At 43.5% G+C, this 20,004-nt stretch overlaps 1 protein-coding gene across 1 annotated transcript; it reads right to left on the bottom strand.

The window, feature by feature from the left end:
* Positions 1-6,785: 6,785 nt before the first annotated feature.
* On the bottom strand, positions 6,786-7,610 carry LOC129008442 (uncharacterized). Its single transcript, XM_054440722.1, has one exon. It carries the CDS (start codon positions 7,608-7,610, stop codon positions 6,786-6,788), a length of 825 nt encoding a protein of 274 aa, XP_054296697.1.
* Positions 7,611-20,004: the final 12,394 nt, after the last annotated feature.

The raw sequence follows: 20,004 nt of genomic DNA, 5'->3' as shown, positions 1-20,004 counted from the left end.
AGTTATTCATAAATGTCAACTGGAGGACTAGAACTATTGGACGCATCCCCCACTAGCGTTTCAATGGGACATCATGAGAATAGCATATGCTCCACACCCCTGTCAGAGACAGGACCTAGCTGGATGGATCATTCTCTGTGATAATTCTTATGGCAGAATGAACTCACAGGCGGCCTCCCTACCTTTCATCTGGGGGATGTTAGGAATTAGTCTGACTACAGTTAGTCATTCCAGATGCTGAGAACTCTGAACAACCGACATGGTGACACTTCTACTGTAAGCTAAGCTCAGGAACAGGTGATGCTCCTTAGATGAATTAATGCTGGGGCTATTGTTTTACAAGGGGCAGGGTCAAAGACAAGCTCAGAAAGATAGCCCTTCTTCATAACAGACCAGATAATTGGTGCTGAGAAAAAAACTAGTGCTCATCATGGATGGAGACAGGCTTGCTTCTAGGCTGCTGAGGACATTGACCATAGCTCTCCCATGGGAGACTGAAGGGCTTCCATCACACTGATGCCAGCTAGGCCATCAATAAGGGGGCTTTCTTTGGGAAGGGATGGGGCAGGGACAGTGGTCCAGGGAAACAGAAAGAAGGGACTTTAGGAAAAGGATAGGAAGTCAAAGAGAGAGTCCAAGAGGTCTAGAGAAGAATGGGACAGAAGTCTATCTCAAAGTCAATGTCAGGTGGGCTCCTTTCTTTGTTGGTTCTTGGAAGTTAAAAAGTGAACTTTCCACCAGTGTATTGCTCTTAAGATCCACCTGCTCTTCAAGTGGAATGAACCAATAAGCCTTGTATATCTCCATTTCACTTCTCTATATTTGACCTGGGACACATTCTCCAGGACGAAGGTGTTCAGAAAAGCACAGAACTCTTTCCCCAATTTCTTTCAGGGGATTTCTTTGAGTAGAATGGAGGAACCCTGGACTCTGACGGGTGACCGTGTTGAGTCACCGTGGTTACTGGCATCAGAAGAGGGCTCCAGGGGCCAGCGGTGGAGATGACCACCCTGCCCCAGTGTGAGAGACTGAGTTTCCTGAGGGCGGTTCACAAGTTAGCGAAAAATAACTTTTAAGAAATCTAAGTAATGACATATTCTCAGGGTCTAGACACAAATGTTTCTGATTGCCCATTCTGGCTATAGATATTAATACTTGGGTTGGAAATACACTCAATAGGTCATCTTGTCCATCCTCCTGCTTCAGGCAGGACTAACGATATATGTTTGTCTTATTCTTCCCCTAGAACTTCAGGGGTCAAAATACTATATATTCCTCCACTCATCCATCCATCCATCCATCCGTCATTTATTGAAACATGAGTAGGACAGCGGACCTCTCCTTTAACAACTTATGGTATAGTCTTTTCAGAGATTCCAATCCCTAACCAGCAAGAGTAATTTCTAATGTCTAAACTAAATGTCTAATCTAATCCAGTGTCTAATTTCTAACATCTAATCTAATGTCTTCATTTTGTAAATAAAGGATAAAACAGGCTCATTCATTCATTCATGCATACGCTAATGCATGCATTCATTCCACAAATACTTCTGAGCGTGTTGTCTGTTCCAAGTGAATTGGAAGGCACCCCTTTGTTTTGGATATGCCACTTACCTTTCATGTTCACTAGGTACATCCTAAGACTGGGAACTCAACCAGCATTGAAAATGCGGTCAAGAAAAGCTCATATGTAACTACACATTTGGACAAAATGGAGCTCCTACAACTCCTTCCATTTAAGAATCTCAAAATATCTAAGAGCATGATCATTGCCCAGAGGGAGTGATTGTGTGTTGAGGGTTTCATCCCAGCTGGCATTTGGGCGGCTCCAGAATTCCTAATTCTTTGCCATGAAACTGTTTCCAGAGGAGAAGGTAAGCAAGGCTGGGTTCTTTTGCCTCTGTCTGAACCTGCTCCCCAGCCCTTCCCTTGAGTTCTGTCCCCTCTTCCCCCATCTTGGGTCCTTTCAGCTTCCACATCTTCTTGAAGCAAAAGGGGGAGAAGGTGGGCTGAGAGTGGGACAGAAATACCCCCTTGAACTCTCAGCCTCTCCTGATTCATCAAAGTAGGGAAGCTGGTTGCTGGAATGAGTGGGGGCGGAGAAGAGAGAGAGAGGGCTCTGCAGGCTGGGAATGATCCAGAGCCCTCATTAATTTGTGACACCTCCAATAAAAGCTGCAGATTCCCCAAAAGCGATTTTTGAAAATCCTCAACTCTTTGAAGCTTGGTGTTTAACTGCCACTCCTTCCATGGGCTTAATAGGAAACCAAGCCCCTTGGCTTGTACAAAGGGCGTCACCTGGGGTAACACCCCTTTTCCAAGCATTTGAGATCCTCGTATAGTAATCCTTGAGTCTTCCTGCAGCTGGGCATGACAGGGAGGCCTCAGTCCTTGCAGAATGAAGGGCAGTTTCCCCCAAGGCTTGTGGCTATGGTGAAAGCTGAGGCTTACTGGCTGGAGTGGGTCAGAGCTGTGCAAGGGAGCAGGGGCAAGAGTTGGAAGGCAGAAGGTGGATGGAGTGCAGAAATGTGGTTACATTCAAGCAGTTATTTTTCTAGACTGACTTCTTTTTTTTTTTTTTAACTCTCGCTCTCCATTTAACTGAAAAAGTGGAACAAATACATATGCTAAAGTAGGAATATAATGAAAAGTAAGTCCCTCTTTACCGGAAGCCACCTGTCTCTCAACCTGGAGGCAACTACTATGAACAGAATTTGTGTATCACTCAGAAATTTCTTATGCTTTACATGTACCTTCTTTTCTTGGGCATAAACAGGAACATAGTATCTCCACTGTTCCATATACGACTTGTTTTTAACAATATATCCTGCAGATCCTTACATAAATCGACTGCATTTGTATATGCTTATAAATCTACTTCATTCTTTGCCTGGTGTTATATAGTATGGGTACCACAATTTATTTGCTCCATCCCCTAATGATAGATAATTAGGTTGCTTCCAGTCTTTGTTACTACAAACAAAGCTGCAATGAACAATCTTGTACAAAGACATCTGTGCTAATATAACTGAGGGGTAGATTTCTAGAAGAGAAATTGCTGCATTTGAGATATGTACCTCGAGTTTGCTAGACATTGTTTAGGTTGTTTTCTGACTAGCTAAGATTATATATAAAGTGGTGGAAGAATTGGTTGTCAACTCTCCATCCCTGCTCCCCACTTCCTATCCTTTGCAAGAATGGGATACAATGATGGGGATAACTCCCCCAGTGGGGTGACTGAAAATCATTTTTGATGGGCTTTGGGAAGCACAAAGAGAGGTTTTTGTTTTCAGAATGACCCACCCTCCTAATGATGTGTGCTCAGGCTGAGCACTACCTGAGTCCCTGAGCAGAGCTGAAATGAAGAGGGCCTGTGAGGGCCAGGGATGTCAGCTGGACTCCTCCATGGAGCAGAACCACTGGGCCATTCCTGGGAAACTCCATGGGCTCCCCAACTTCTGCTCACAAAACTGCAATAATGCTGCAATCACTTGTGCTGTGGTTTTAACTTTTCAAAGCCTTTTGCAGCCGACGTTTCATTCCACTTCAGCTGGGAGGGAGGCCAAACAGTAATTGTTAGATGAAAAGACTGAGATCCAGAGAGGCTGTGTGATGATGGCGAGTGGTCATGAAAATGTACTGGCTCAAGTGTGAGGAGTCTAGGGTTCAAGTCCAGCCCTGAGGTCAGTTAGCTGTGTAGCCCTAGGCTTCTGTTGAAGTGTTTGGACAGGATGGTCACCAAGCCCCTCACCATTGAGGGTGTGATCTGATGACTGTTCAAGTCCTGCAATTGGCTTGGAGACAAATGGGACACGACCATTCTCAATTGGCTGGCTGTTGAGGATTTGTTGAGCCAGATGTTGGGTCGCCCATCATATGATGGCTCCAGGCAGTACCACCGTCCTGATGTGGCTCCTGTCTAGGCAGCAGAGGGTCTCTCTTTCCTTTGAGTGCTGGAGCATGCTCTCAGATGCCTCCGGGGGCAGTTCCTATGGAGAGTATTGTACTGCAGGCGGGAAGACACAGCAGAGGCTGGAGCAGATGGGATTGGCCCAGGCTGCTAGGGAAGAGGACCCCCCTATGCAACCCCTTTCAGAAGCACTGTGGGAGGAACCCCTCTGACCCATTAACGCCCCTATAATTTATGCCATCTGCCCCCATAAAACCAACCCATCTCCAGTGTCTGGTTCTCCAGATGGCCTTGGGGGCCTAATCAAAGCCAGGCCCCTCGCTGGCCTCATCCTCTCATACTGGTCTGTTAATAGCCTTCAGCCATCCCGGCTGCAGGCTCCCTTAACTCCTTTATCCCCAGCTTCCTCCTCCTCCCCAGGATCTCTGTTCTGTGCCCTTTCAACGCCCTGGACTAGGTTCACACAGAGGAGGCCACCCCAAAGTCAAGTGTGATTTCTTGGGAGAATCGCTAGATTGGGATCAGGAGCCTGTGGCCACCGCTGACTTGCTGAGTGGCTTTGGGACAGTCATTTGACCTTGCCCCCATTTCCCGATTTTTGGCAAGCAACATTTCAGTAAAGAGCTTGCAAGATGTTTTTTACCTACATGGTCTCATTGAAACTTCCAAAAGGAGGTAATTACTCCCCTTCTAAGGACTCTCACGCGGGGACATTCACGGCAGCATGGGCTGCAGAGAAGAGGAAGCAATACGGAGGTCTGCAGTTACCAAGCCAGACTGGGGAGGGGCCCCACGCAGGTGGCATGAGCCCCTCTCTCCAGGCAGGTTAAGGCCCCCCATGGGAGGGCGTGGGATCTCCCCACAGCTCTGTTGCCGTGACTTCTGGAGACTGAGGCTCTGGTTGTGACTCTTGACACAGGACAGTGTGGGGGAACTTGGGGGAGGCAGAGAAGACGCCACGTGGAAAGCAGCACTTCTGTTCCATGCCACTCGGCTGAACCCCACAAGGCAGGGGGTGCAGGTCAGTGACAGCCCTCACGCTTCCCAGAGGAGTCAGAGCCTATCCCCACTGAAGACAAGACAGGCGCAAACAGGCCACACAGGAGCAGGAGGGCTGCAGCCAGTCCCGCAGGAGGAAGGGCTGCGCCAAAGGTAGCCCGGGCATCGGGTGGCTGGTTGAGTAGTGGCGTGGAGACACCCTGTGGTGAGATCGAGGAATCACAGTTTGGTTCCCTCCGAAAGGGGATGCAACAAAAAACCCAGAACCAGCGTTGAGTTCCCATCTGTGCTGGACAGAGACTTTCCAGAGACCTCCTTTCCCCATCCCAGTGCTCTGGGAGGGTGACGTGCCAATGCCCAGACTCCGCCACCATCCACCTTCTAGCTCTCCCACTTGCCAGCTGTGTGATGGTGGCAACTTACATAACCTCTTGGAACCTCAGTTTTCTTGCCTGTGAGATGGGCTACTTCATAGGGTTGTTGCAGGGATGGGGGCAAGTTCTTGCCCAAGGGCCTGGTGTGTAATAAGAGCCAAACAAAGTTGGCCACTGCTAGAGAGGCTACATCTTGTCCAGTGTCACATAGTTAGTAAGGGACTGGTGCAGCAGGGATTGAATCTACGTTTCTGCAATTCTGCCTCATGGGGAGCAAGGAAGTTGACTGTTGAGTGTCCCCACTCAAAGGCCACGTTTATTTCTGAGATGGAGAAGGTACAGTTAGAGCTCACCTCAGGTGGGGCAAGAGAGATGACTGGCCACATCTGACTTTCTGGCAAGCCCAGCTTCAGCCAATGAGAGAGCAGAACCTCCCACAGGTGGGAAGAGGTGTTGGTGCTGCCTCTCCTGCTTCCTTCTCTGCCCCTTCCCCTACCTTCCCCCAGGACCAAGCACCTGGAATAGAGATGGACTGTCTCCCTTTCATTTTATTGAATATATTTTATAAAGATGGGGTCTGCTGTGTTGTCCAGGCTGGTCTTGAACTCCTAGGTTCAACTGATCCTCCCGCCTCAGCCTCCTGAGTAGCTGGGACTACAGAAACACACCACCATGCCCTGCTAATTAAAAACAAAAACAAAAACAAACAAAAACAGGTTTTTTTTTGTTTTTTTTTTTTTTTTTTTGTAGAGATGGGGGTCTCATCATGTTACTCAGGCTGGTCTTGAATTCCTGGCCTTATGTGATCCTCCTGTCTCAGCCTCCCAAAGTACTGGGATTACAGGCCTGAACCGCCATGCCCAGCTCCCCCTTCATTTTAAAGAGGAGATCATAGGCTTGGAGAACCCAAGTGACTTGGGCAAAATTGAACTGGCAAAGAGCAGAGTCGAGATTGGGCTGGAGGTCGCGTTCCTCCATCTGTGACCTCGGACATTGCTCCAGCCACCATCTCCACGGTGGGGCTTGGGCCCAGGCACTTGGCTTAGCTAGGCCAAGCAGTGACAGAACATGAAGGACGGGGTGGACTCTTTCCTAGAGTGTTCGGATGACCAGCTCAGAGGCTGGTCCCCACTGACCAGTGGCCTGACACTGCTGTCCTGCTGGACATATGCACATAGCAGGCAATGCAGGCATTGCTTAGTCCTCGGCTCTTAAATATCTGGGCCTAATCCCAGCTGCAGCCAGTGCTGCCTCTGTGGAGTGTGAGTCTTCCCCAGGATCTTGTCTACTCTACCACGCGCTCTGCACCACAGGTTTGCTGAGGGCACTGATTTAGGCTGAGAGCTCATTATGAGGGACAAGCTAGGTGTTATGTGTTGGGTGAAGGTAGAGTTACTAAGCTGTGTGTGTTGTGGGGGGAGGTTGGCAACAAGAGCTGACGTTCATTGTGCCTGTGGCAGTGTGCCCGCTACCCTCACAGCCACTCTATAAGATAGATACCATCATTCTGTCAATTTTACAGATGAGAAAACTGAGGCAGAGAAATAAAGAAACTGGCCCAAGGTCACACAGTCAAAAGATGGCAGAGCCAGGATTTGAACCCAGGCAATCTGACTCCACAGCCCATGCTCACCACCATTGCCCCCGACAGCCTGTATAAAGGATAGGGCAATTGGGCTCGATAGAAAGTAGGGTAATAGGGTCTGCGGAGGGACAGTTGGGGCAGGGAAGGGGGCTCCAGGTTCCGATGAGCAGTTGGGGCAGGCTGTGAGGAAAACCAGTGTGTTGGGGGCTTCTTGTGAGAGGCAGAGAGCCTCGGTCAGAGGATTAGACGTTGTGCCCTCTCCCCGAGAGCAGAGCACTACCTGCAGGCAAGGTATCCCGGTGTGCCAAGAACGGGTTACAAGTGTGTGGTCAAGACAGAGATCTCCCCTCCCCCACCCGACCCTCCAGAGGGTCCAGGGGCTCCCGGGGCATCTCTGGCCCCCTCCCCCAGCCCGGCCTCTGGCTGAGAACAGCCATCGCCTTACTTCACTGTGCCATGGGGCAGCGTCGTTTCCCGCGAGCCGCGCTGTGAGAAAGCCAGGGAGCCCTGCCTGGGGGCAGCCCCGACTGCGGGTCGCCCAGTGCCCGCGTCCTCCCAGGCACAGGAGCTCGGCACTGCGGGCGCTACTTCCACAGCGGCGGCCGCCTCTGCCGCTCCCAGTGCCAGGCACAGGCAACCCACTTCCACCTAGGGCTGCTCTGCTATTGGCGGTGGGGTTAGGCCTGACCGTCAGGGTGGGCTCTCCGTTCACCAAGCTCAGGGAATCCCCCGAGAAGCTCATTCAATCCATTCCGCATCCTGGCGCCTGCTGCCTTCCACAGGCTGCACGATCCTGGGCAGGGGAGCCCCGCGGATTCCAGATCCCTCATGAGGATGGTGGAAATAGTAATGCCCACCGCAGAGGGCACCTGCAAGCATTAAATGAGCTGGTCTGCGCATCCCGCAAGCCTTTGCTGAGCGCCTGCTCTGTGCCAGGCAGTGCTTGGTGTGGGGATGGGAAATGAACTAATAAACACAGTGCCCACGCTCAAAGAGGGGAAGTGGCCAGGGCCAGGGAAACGCACCCAGAGGCAGAAACTGGGATATGCAATGAATAGGGCTCGGCACAGAGCCCAGCACGGAGCACGCCGCCCGCACACACTCCCTGGGCCTCCCTTTAGAGCAAGAACAGCCTGGCCGGACAGGGGATTTCACCGCTGCCCTCTGCAGCCTGCAGGGAGCCCGAGGGCAGACGTAAAGCCCATGCCGGCGTTGGCCATGAAACAGGTCTTTATGGGGAGCGGAAGCAGCCATCAAAAGCCGAGCGAGCCGGGGCAGGCCAGGGAACGCTGAGAGCCGGGAAGCTGAGCGCTTCCCACTGCCCCCACGGCCCCGGCCGTGGCGCCTCCTGGCCTGGCCACACGGGGGCGCGCTCCCGTTCCGCGAGCCCCGTTCCGCGAGCCCCGTTCCGCGAGCCCCGTTCCGCGAGCCCCGTCCGCGAGCCCCGTCCGCGAGCCCCTCGGGTCGCTCCCCATGTCCCGCTCCCCATGTCCCGCTCCGCGCCACCTCCCCGCCTCGACCGCGTACCTTCCGCGTTCCTCTCCATGCCCCTCTGGGCCCGCCCAGCGCCCCGACTGCGCCCCCTCGGCGCCCCCTTTGCCGGGTCTTTTGCTCGCATCCTGCCCGCATTCGCGGCGGAGAGAAGGAAGACATAGCTCGTGCAGCGCTTCAGCTTGAGCGGGCTCCCTCGATGCGCTTCCTAGGCTAGGAGGGTGTGCGGATGCCGCTAGGCTGAGTCGCGGGGAACGACGGTCGCTCACGCAGTAAGCGCCCTCTCCGCGCTGGGCTCCGAGGGTGCCGCGGTGGGACCAGACTTTGCAGGGCTTTGTACCGTCTCCAGGCCTGGGTCTCTCTACTGAAGGGACTTGGGCAGGGTGCGAAGGAGGGAGGTGGTGGCGAGAGGGAATTTATGGTCGGAAAGATCCCTCTGGCTGCTGGGTGGAGGGTGACTTGGAGTGAGCTGGAGTTGCCCTACGGAGAGCAATCAGGAGACTCCTGAGAAGTCCAGGAGGTGATGGTGACAGGGTCACGCAAGTGCAGACTCCAATGCGTTACACATATATGTGGGATTCGGGCATCGGTCCAGCCCCTCCCTACTCCCTGAAGCCGCCCCAGGCCATCACTTGTTGGACTGCAGACACCCCTCCCTTCGCAGAGATCCCTTCCCCACCCCAGGATGTTCCCGGCCTGAGGCTCCCACCAGATGTGCCACATCATGGGTAAGCTGTGACCATCACTAGCACCACTATGTCCACAGCCAATGTAGAGACGTCCAGTCGGGTGCCTGCCTGGACCCCACGTCAGGCCCTCAAAAGGGAGCAGCCCCCGAGAGTGTGTATGTGGTGGCTGGGGTCGCCACAATCTGTAGTTCGTTCATTGCTTTCAGACCTCGAAGCTTGCTTCTGTCTGTAGAGTCAGGGGCAGTCTGTCTTCGGGAAACTGATTAATGATAAACAAACTTCCAGGAGACTGAAAAGAAAGCATAACGTCAATGTAGTATGTAAGGTTCTCACAGAGCTATTGTGAGACATCCTCACAAATATTTGGCAGACACACACACGTGCTAGAACGGTGCCTGTGCCAAGCATGTTAGCTGTGACTGTGATGAATGGAAAGAGTGTGCAATACGCGGGTCTGCTAAATATGATGCTTCTCTGGGATGCTAACTAGGTCTCCTGGCTCCTCAGTGGGCTTGGATTCAGAACAAATGATGGTTCATCCATCCTTGTGAAGTGTCACCGGAAGTTCTCAGGGAGGCCCCCTGAAGTTCCCTGTCCTCCAACAGAACATGCCTCGCTGGTGCCTGAAGTGTCCCTGTTCACCAGATATGCGGTAGGGCTCCCCCAGGAACTGCGGGATCGCATGGAAACATTCCGTCCCTTTATCTGGCTTCCTGCCAGCCATCACTTTTTGATGACCAAACAGGGCTCAAACGCTTGGGCTTCTTATTTCCAGTTATGATCACAGACCAGTCCTGTCTGTCTGTATACACCCTCGTCGCTGTGACTAAACTTGGACGTTTCTAAATCTTTTCAGCTTCAAATTTACGGATAGTCTCTTGGGCCACCTCTATACCCTTCCTGTGTGGGTTTCACTACCCAGTTTAACTCTCAGAGAATTACCCCGGAGGCTTCCCTCTGCCCCGGTTGCTGGCAATAACCGCTGTGCCTATGTGGCCAGGTTTACTGTCCGCCATCCTCACCAGGCACTGATAACAACTAGGAGGACTCATATTTGTGAACTTTAGTTTACAAACCATATATGCTCCTCTGTTTGATCTTCAGAACAACACCATACTACTGTGAATTATCATTCAACTACACACATAAGAAACTGACGTTTAGAGTGATAATTAGAATTGTATCAGGTCTCATAATGATTATGCAGCAGATTCAGGACCAAACTCAACACTCATGGCCCAAGATCCTGTTTACAGTACCCCTCTCTGCCTTCCCAGTACAATTGGTAATCAACTCCCTGCTATGGCCAGGGTGCTACTGGTAGCATCACTATCCCTACCATGGGTCTTACCCAGCATCTGTATGGCCAACAGCCACCATCATGCCCCATCAGTTGTACTGACAACTGAAGAAAAAGGCAAGTGCAGTTTGTGAATGGACAGTTAGTAAGGTGTTCACACTTCACACAAGATCCAGGGTAAATCTGTCTGAGGGGTGAGAAGAGAGAGGTAGATGGAGGCATTTCGAGATAGAAAAAAATCAGAGGATCACCTGCCCCCATCAATCAATGATAGCAAGACTTGGATATTGAAGTTGATTATTAGCCACAAGACTTTGGGCCAGTCACATTGGTTCTCTGGGCCTCAGTTTCCTACTGTGTAAAAGGGACAATAAAGTTCTGGCTTCCAGTAATGGAAGAATAGCTTTGTTGTACTAACCCTTCCTCCTTCCCTCTCTCCTCGCCAAGCAACCACCAGCAGCAGATAACAATGATAAAATCTAGACAAAATATTTTTAAAAACCCATTTATTTGAAGACATTGGAGAATGATTAAATGCAGGCAGAAACTGAAGGGATGTCTTCTCATGAAAAAATGAACTGCAAAGAATGAGACTTAGGAGTTTGCAGCCTTTTTCTGAGGGCATACCACATGGGCGGGTTCAGTGGCAGAAGCTGCAGACTTACTAGTTTGAGGTATCAGGCAGAGCAATCAGAAAATTGGGAATGCTGAAAGGGAGGGAACCGCAGAGGGCGCGAACTCTAAAATCTAATGTAAAATCTGCTCAAATCCTTGGTTGATTGCTAAGCTATTAAGCTAAACTGTCAAGCATGAGAGAGACCCCAGGCAGCCTGGCAAAAAAGCAGCTGCTAGAAACTGAAGGAACTGAGGGAAGGTTTCAAATGTTACTCACCACAGGAGAGGCAAGGTTTGGAGTTTGAGTCTAGCCAAGTTAACTAACAGCTGCAGTAGAAACTACTCTTCTAGCTAAAAGCAGAACTATCATTTGACCCAGCAATTCCATTACTGAATGTATACCTGGGGGATATAAATCATTGTACCATGAAGACACATGCACACGAATGTTAATTGCAGCACTGTTCACAATAGCACAGACATGGAATCAACCTAAATGCCCATCAATGACAGATTGGACAAAGAAAATGTGGTACATATACACCATGGAATACTACGCAGCCATAAAAAAGAACAACATCATGTCTTTTGTGGGAACATGGATGGAGCTGAAGGCTATTATCCTTAGCAAACTAATACGGGAACAGGAAACCAAATACTGCATGTTCTTACTTGTAAGTGGGAATTAAATGATGAGAATTTATTTACACAAAGAAGGAAAGAACAGACACTGGGGTCTACGTGAGAGGGAGGGTGGGAAGAGGAAGACAATCAGAAAAGATAACTATTGGGTACTGGGCTTAATACCTGGGTTATGAAATAATATGTACAACAAACCCCCATGACACGTGTTTACCTATGTAACAAACCTCCACATGTACCCCCACACCTAAAATAAAAGTTAAAAAAAGAAAAAAATTACTCTTCAAAGAAATATGACAGAATCCGGAGTCTCTAGTACATATCATTCATAATGTCCAGTATCTAATTAGAACTCACAGACAGGCAAAGAAACAAAACATGGCCCAGATTCAACTAAAAAACATTCGATTGACCTCAACCCTGAGGTGATCCAGCTATTGCAATTAGCAAAGATTTTAGAGCAGCTCTTACAAATATTTGAGAATGTAAAGAAAAATATATGGATTATGAATGAACAGATGGTGAATATCAGCAGAAAAATAAATCCTATAATAAAAGAACCAAATGGAAATTCTAGAGCCAAAAATGATCAAGCAATAAAATAAAAAATTTACTAGATGGGTTTAACATCAGATTGGAGGTAGCAGGAAAAAGAGTTAGTGAACTTGTAGATACACCAATAAAAATTATCCTATCCTAAGAACAAACAAAAAATTTTAAAGAAAAATGAAGAGCACTTCAGAGGTCTGTGGGACATCAAGCAGTCTAAGATGAATGTCACTGGAGTTAAAAAAGGAAAGGAGGAGAAAGAGAATGAGTAAGACAAATGTTTAAAGAAATAATGATCTAAACTTCATAAATTAGGTTGAAGGACATTAATTTAGCAATTCAAGAAGCTCAGTGAACCCCAGGCAAGGTAAGTACATAGAATACCATACCTAGGCACCTGATGTTCAAGCTGCTGACATCCAAAGATAAAGATAATACATTGAAAGCATCCAGAGAAGAATGATGTTACCGATCATGACCAGCTTCTCAACACAATGGAGCAGCATCTTTAAAATGCTGAAAGGAAAAAGCAAAACAAAACCCTGCCAAGCTAGAATTCTATATTCAGCAAAATGTTTTTAAACATGAAGACAAAGTAAATACATTTTAAGACAAAAATGAAGAGAATTCATTAGAAGCACAACTACACTACAAAAAATGTTAAAGGAAGTTTTTCAGGCTGAAGGGAAATGGCACCAGATGGTAGCTCAGATTTGCCAGAAAAATAAAGTCCATCAGACATGATAAATATGTGGGTAAATATAAAAGACGACACACATATCATATTTTCTTATCTTAAATCTTTAAAAGGCATATGGGTGTTTAAAGAAAAAATTATAACACTGTAGTGAGGGGTTTATAAGCTATGTAAATTAATATATATGACAAAAGCAGAGCAAAGTATCGGGGTAAATTTAAGTGGAATTATTCCTGCTGCAAGATTCCTACATTTTATGTAAAGTACAATATTAACTGTAAGTACATTGTGGTAAGTTAAGATGCATGTTATGATACCTGGGACAACCCCTAAAATGCAAAGAAAAATAGATAAGAAAGGTAATAGAGGAATCAAATGAAAAGGAATCAAAGAAAATAGTTAGAAATATTTGATTAATTTCTTTTTTCTTTTTTTTTTTTGAAACGGAGTCTCACTCTGTTGCCCAGGCTGGAGTGCAGTGGCATGATCTCGGCTCACTGCAACCTCCGCCTCGTGGGTTCAAGCAATTCTCTGCCACAGCCTCCCGAGTAGCTGGGATTACAAGCGTGCACCACCACGCCCAGCTAATCTTTTTGTATTTTTAGTAGAGATGGGGTTTCACCATTTTGGCCAGGCTGGTCTTGAAATCCTGACCCTGTGATCCACCTGCCTTGGCCTCCCAAAGTGCTGGGATTACAGGCGTAAGCCACTGCGCCCAGCCGAATAATTTCAAATAAGTCAGGAAACGAAGAACAAATGAATGAGAGAACACGTGAAATAAATAGAAAACAAATAGGAAATGACAGAGCTAAACTCAAATATATTTATATTACATCAAATGTGATTTGACAAATTATTGATAAAATGATGAATTAAACACTTTAATTAAAAGGAGTAGACTATCAAAGTGGACAAAGAAGCAGGACCTAGGTATATGCTGACTGTACGAGATGAACATTAAATACAAAAAACACAAACAGGTTAAAAGTAAAAGGATGAATAAAGATATACCATTTGGAACCAACCCAAATGTCCAACAATGATAGACTGGATTAAGAAAATGTGGCACATATATACCATGGAATACTATGCAGCCATAAAAAATGATGAGTTCACGTCCTTTGTAGGGACATGGATGAAATTGGAAATCATCATTCTCAGTAAACTATCGCAAGAACAAAAAACCAAACACCGCATATTCTCACTCATAGGTGAGAATTGAACAATGAGAACACATGGACACAGGAAGGGGAACATCACACTTCGGGGACTGTTGTGGGGTGGGGGGAGGGGGGAGGGATAGCATTGGGAGATATACCTAATGCTAGATGACGAGTTGGTGGGTGCAGCGCACCAGCATGGCACATGTATACATATGTAACTTACCTGCACGTTGCGCACATGTACCATAGAGCCTAAAGTATAATAATAATAATAATAATAATAAAAAAATAAATTAATTAATTAAAAAAAAAAAAGATATACCATTTGTGATGGTTAGTTTTATGTGTCAGCTTGGCTTGGCTATAGCACCCAGTTATTCAATTAAACACTCATCTAGGTGTTGGTGTGAAGGTATATTGTAGATGTGATTAGCATCTATAATCAGTTGACTTAAAGTAAACGTTATTATCCTCAATAATCTGAGTAGGTTTCTTCCAATAAGTTGAAAGGCCTTAAGAGCAAAATTGAGGTTTCCCAGGGAAAGAAATTCTGCCTGTGGACTGACTATAGCCTCAGCTCCTGCCAGAGAGTTTCCAGCCTGCCAGCCTACCCTACTCTACAGATTTCAGACTTGCCAACCCCTTCAGTCACATCAGCCATTCCTTGAAATTCTGTCTCTCTAAACACACACACACACACACGCACACACACACACACGTATATCTATAGAAATATAGATATCCAGTAGGTTCTGTTTCTCTGGTAGAACATTGACCGATGATACACTATTCAAATAGAACTCATCAAAAAGCTAGAGTTACTAAATTAATATCAAACAGACTGAACTTCAAGACAAAGTGTATTACCAGAAATTAAAGGGATATTTCATAATGATAAAAGGATAAATATATTAAGGAAGCATAATACTTAGAAATATGTACTAAAATCTAATAATAATTAGTCATAATTATTATAATCTGCACTAAATCTAATAACAGGGCTTCAAAATGAAGCAAAAATTGATAGAACAAAATCAATAGAAAAATTTATAATTATAGTTGCAGATTTATCTGCAACTCAGATACTGATAGCATAATTAGACAAAAATTCAGTTAGAATACAGAATATTTGAATGACACTATTGACTTCCTTGACTAAATTGACATTTATAGAATACTACACATAATAACTGCTGAATACACATTTTCTCTACAAGTGTCCATGGAATATTCACCAAGATGGATCATATGCTGGGTAAAATAACAAGTCTCAATAAATTTCAAAAGATTGAAATATTATAAAGTGTTTTCTAACCAAGATGGAATTAAATTTAAAATTAATAAGATATTTAGAAATTAAATAAAAATTTGGTATGTTGTATTTTCATTATTCAGTTCAAAATATTTTAAAATTTCCCTTTTTTTTAATTCTTGAGTTATCTGAAGCTGTATTATTTAATTTCAAACTGAATCCAACAGTATACGAAAGGGTTATATATCTGACTAAATGAGGTTTATCCATTTTATATCTGTAAATCAGTTATTATAATTAATCTCTTTTACAGAATAAAGAAGAAAATTCATATTATTATCTCAATAAATGCTCAAAAAGCATTTGAAAAAACCTCAATCATTCATGATAAAAACTCTCAGAAAACTAGAAAAGTGACTTTCTTAATATGACAAAGGGCATCTATGAAAAACCTACAGCTAAAATCACACTTACTGGTGAAAAACTGAATACTTTCCCCATAGATCAGGAAAAAGACCAGGATATCTACTTTCACTACTTCCATTTAACAATGTACTGGAGATCATGGCCATTGCAATAAGGCAAGACAAATAAAGACATAAATACTGAAAATGAAGTAAAACAGTATGTATTCACAAATGACATGATAGTTTATGTGGCTAAAAACCTTATTAGGACAAATAAGTGAATTTAGTAAGGTTGGAGGATACAAGGTCAATACATACAAATACATTCCATTTCTGCATATTAGCAATTGGAAAAATAATTGGAAAAGGAAAAATTCCAATTACAATACTATTATAAATAACAAAATAGTTAAAAATTCTTTAACAGAAAGTATGCAAGAACTGTGCACTGTAAATTACGAGACATTGCTAAGTGAAATTAGAGAAGACCTAAATAAATGGAGGGATAAGCCGTTATTTATGAGTGAGAAGATGTAATTTTTGCCAAATTAATCTAAAGAGTTAATGTAATTCCAATCATAATCCTAGAAGGCTTTGCTGACAGCATTTTACAGGCTTATTTTGAAAATATATAGAAGTACAAAGGACCCAAGTTATCCTGAAAAAGAAGCAAAACAAAGCTGAAGGATTTATGCTAGATTAAGACTTATAAAACTACAGCAATCAAGACAGTGTTGTATTGGCATATATAGACAAGTGGATCAGTGAAACACAATAGAAATTCTAGAAATATGCTTGCACTAACATAGTTAATTGATTTTGGACAGAGGTGCTAAAGCAATTCTATAGAGGAAAGAAGATCTTTCAACAAATGGTGCTTAAACAATTGGACATCTTTATTCTGAAGAAAATGAATCTTGACCACTGAACCTTATGCCATATATCAAAAAATTAATTAGAATTGGATCATAGATCTAAATATAGCAGCTGAAAATATACATTTTTAAAAAGTAATCATAGAATAATATTTTTAAGACTCAAAGGTTGGCAAAGATGTCTTGAATGGAACCCAGAAATCAATAATCATTAAAGAAAAAATAATATATTAGACTTCATTAAAATAAAAAAAAATTTTCCTCATCAAGAAGCATTTCTGCTTTCAGCATGATAGAGTAACAGCGACTAGATTTACCTTGCCACTTTCAACAACTAGAAAACTGGACAAAATATGTGAAAAAAAAGTTTTACAGACATTAAATAACAGGCAGCGCAGGGCTGTGATCCTTAAGAGAAGGGGAACAAATGAAGAGAGCCCTACAATGGCTTATTGCCTGGAGGCAGTTTCCAGGTCACAGAGCAGGGGGAGAGAAGCAAAATACACCTGGTAGTCTCACTGAATTGAGGAGAAAGTTGCAGTTCAGGGAAGCTAAGGTGCTTGAACTTGCAGGGCAGAGTACCAAAGAGGAGAAAGTTCACAGAAACAGACAGAGGTCTGAGATCTTCACAGGTGTCCCTTAAGTCTTTGACAGGCTACTTGGATTTATAATCTGTGACAGTAAATGACCCAAAGCTGAAGAATTACCAAAGAATGGGCAGAACTGTATAGTGGTGAAGTCTGGGCTTTTAGTATACCTGTCACCCGAATAGCATATATTGTACCCAATAGGTAGTTTTTCATCCCTCACCCCCTTCCACCTTCCTGCCTTCTGAGTTACTAATGTCCATTTAACCAAAAACTACTCATAACCCTAAAGCTATTGACATAATAATAATAATAATAAAAGAGTGGGCAGAACAGTTTCTGGAGCTTATATGGAACTTAGAATTTGTGTTCCTACCAGCCAGTTGAGAGATCGTATAATACATGGGACATTAGATAGAATGTTCAGAAGGGTATTGGCTTAGTACTGGGTTAAATTAATTCTAGTCTAAAGGCTGCAATGGGCCCACTTTAATTACAAAGCTTAATCATAACGTTTGCAAGGATCCAACTTAACTTATGCACCAGAATAAAGTCCAATACTACTTCAAAAAACACAAAAAAGTCCAGCAACCAGTGATATAAAATTGAGAATGCCCAACATTTAATTAAAATTTCTAACACAAAAATAATGAGGGAATACGACCCATATTCAGGAGATAAACCAACCAATCAAAAACAGATATAATGAAATTAGCAAACAAGAGTGTTAAAAAAGTTATTATAAATATGATTCATAGGTTAGAGAAGGTAGAGGAATGCATGAACTTAATGAGAGAGAAATGAGTACTAAAAAGATTCAAATGGGACTTCTAGAAAAGAAACTATCTGAAACAAAAAATACAGTGGATGGGATTAGTGGAATATCAGACACTGCAAGAAAAAAAGGATTAATGAACTTGAAGATTGAGCAATATAAATTATACAAAATAAAGCACATAGAGAAAAATACTGAGTTAAAAAATGAACTTCAATGACCTGTGGAGCAATGTAATTGGAGTTATAAGGGGATGATGGGAGAGGGGAGAAATAGAAAAAAATTATTTCAAAAATTTATTACTCAAATGTTCCCAAATCCAATAAAAAGTATAAACCCACAGATCTAAAAAGTTCAATGAACCCAAGTAGAATAAAAATAAAGAAAATGACCTCAAGGTATATTATAATCAAATATCTGAAAATCAGTGATAAAGAAAAAAGTCTCAAAAGCTGGCAGAGGAAAAAAAGACATCATGTACAGAGCACAAAGATAAGAATGGCAATAAAGTTCTCATTAAAAAAAAAAAGATGCCACTGCACCCCAGCTTGGGCGACAGAGCAAGACTATCAAAAAAATAAGTAAATAAATAAATTTGTTCAAAAATCCTGCAAAAAAAAAAGACAGCCAGAAAATAAAGGTGTGACATCTTTAAAGTACTGCATGAAGGATAACAAACAAAAAACAACCCTTGTGTCCTAGAATTCTATAGCAAGTCAAATATCTTTCATAAATGAAGATAAAATAAAGGCCTTTCAGAAAAACAGGAACTAAGAAAATTCACTACCAGTAGAACTGCACTACAAAAAAAAAAAACAAACTTAGAGGAAGGTCTCAGAGAGAAGAAAAATAATACCATATGAGAATCTGACTCTACCCAAAGGAGTGAAGGACACTGAAAATAATTGAAAGATATAAGGGTAAATATAAAAATTTTTTCCTTACTCAAAAGTTTAACAAATTTAATTGAATATTTGAAGCAACAATAACAACATAGTATTTTGGCTTTGTAACAGGTATAGACGTAAAATTCTATGACAACAATATCACAAAAGATGAGAGGGAAATATAAATTGGCCTGTATATTGTTATAAAGCTTTTATACCAGGGATTGGTCAATTATGGCCCATAAGTTAAATCCAGCCATCCACTTGTTTTTCTATAGCCCATGACCTAAGAATGGTTTTTACATTTTTAAATGGTTGAGAAAAAACCAAAAGATAAATAATATTTTATGACATGAAAATTATATGAAATTCAAATTTCAGTGTTTGTAAATAGCATTTTATTGGAATATGGATCATTCATTTATGGATAAGCTGTGGCTGCTTTTGCTTCAATGGTGGAGTTGAGTAGTTGCAACAGAGACTGTGTGACCCACAAAGTTTAAGATATTTAATGTCTAACACTTTATGAAAAAAGTTTACTGACACCTGTTTTAAAATACGTGAAATGGTAAAGATTTTTTGAAGGTGGATGTGGTAAGCTAAAGGTGTATATTGTAAAGTCTAGAGCAACCACTAAAAATAAAATAAAGAGAAACAGCTGATATACCACAAATGGAGATTAAAAAGGAATCATAAAAAGTCTTTACTTCCAAAGAGGACAGAAAAGAGGGACAAAAGGAGCACAGAACAAATTGAGCTAATAACAAATAGCAAGAAGGTAGGTTTTTACCCAGCAATAGTGATAATTACTTTAAGTGTAAATGGTCTAAACACTTCAATTAAATGGCAGAGATTGTCATATTGGAGTAAAAAAAAGATTCAACTACAATGTTATTTATAGGAAATTCACTGTAAATGTAAACATATAAATAGATTAAAATTAAAATGATAGAAAAAAATGCCATGCAAACACTAATGAAAAGATATTGAGGAGACTATATAAATAATGATCAAAGTAGACTTTGAATACTACAAAGAACAAAGAAATATTTCCTAATGAAAAAGAGGTAAAACACATGGACACAGGAGGGGGAACATCACACTCTGGGGACTGTTGTTGGGTGGGGGGAGGGGGGAGGGATAGCATTAGGAGATATACCTAATGCTAAATGACGAGTTAATGGGTGCAGCACACCAGCATGGCACA

This window comes from Pongo pygmaeus, chromosome 9, assembly GCF_028885625.2.
Source record: "Pongo pygmaeus isolate AG05252 chromosome 9, NHGRI_mPonPyg2-v2.0_pri, whole genome shotgun sequence".
Lineage (NCBI taxonomy): Eukaryota > Metazoa > Chordata > Mammalia > Primates > Hominidae > Pongo > Pongo pygmaeus.
Note: the sequence above shows the minus strand (reverse complement) of the source record. Positions and strands in the feature narration are given on the sequence as shown.

What these genes read in the sequence shown, in the direction of transcription:
- LOC129008442 (XM_054440722.1), bottom strand. Translation starts at nt 7,610, where the DNA reads ATGAGCTTCTCGGGGGATTCCCTGAGCTTGGTGAACGGAGAGCCCACC.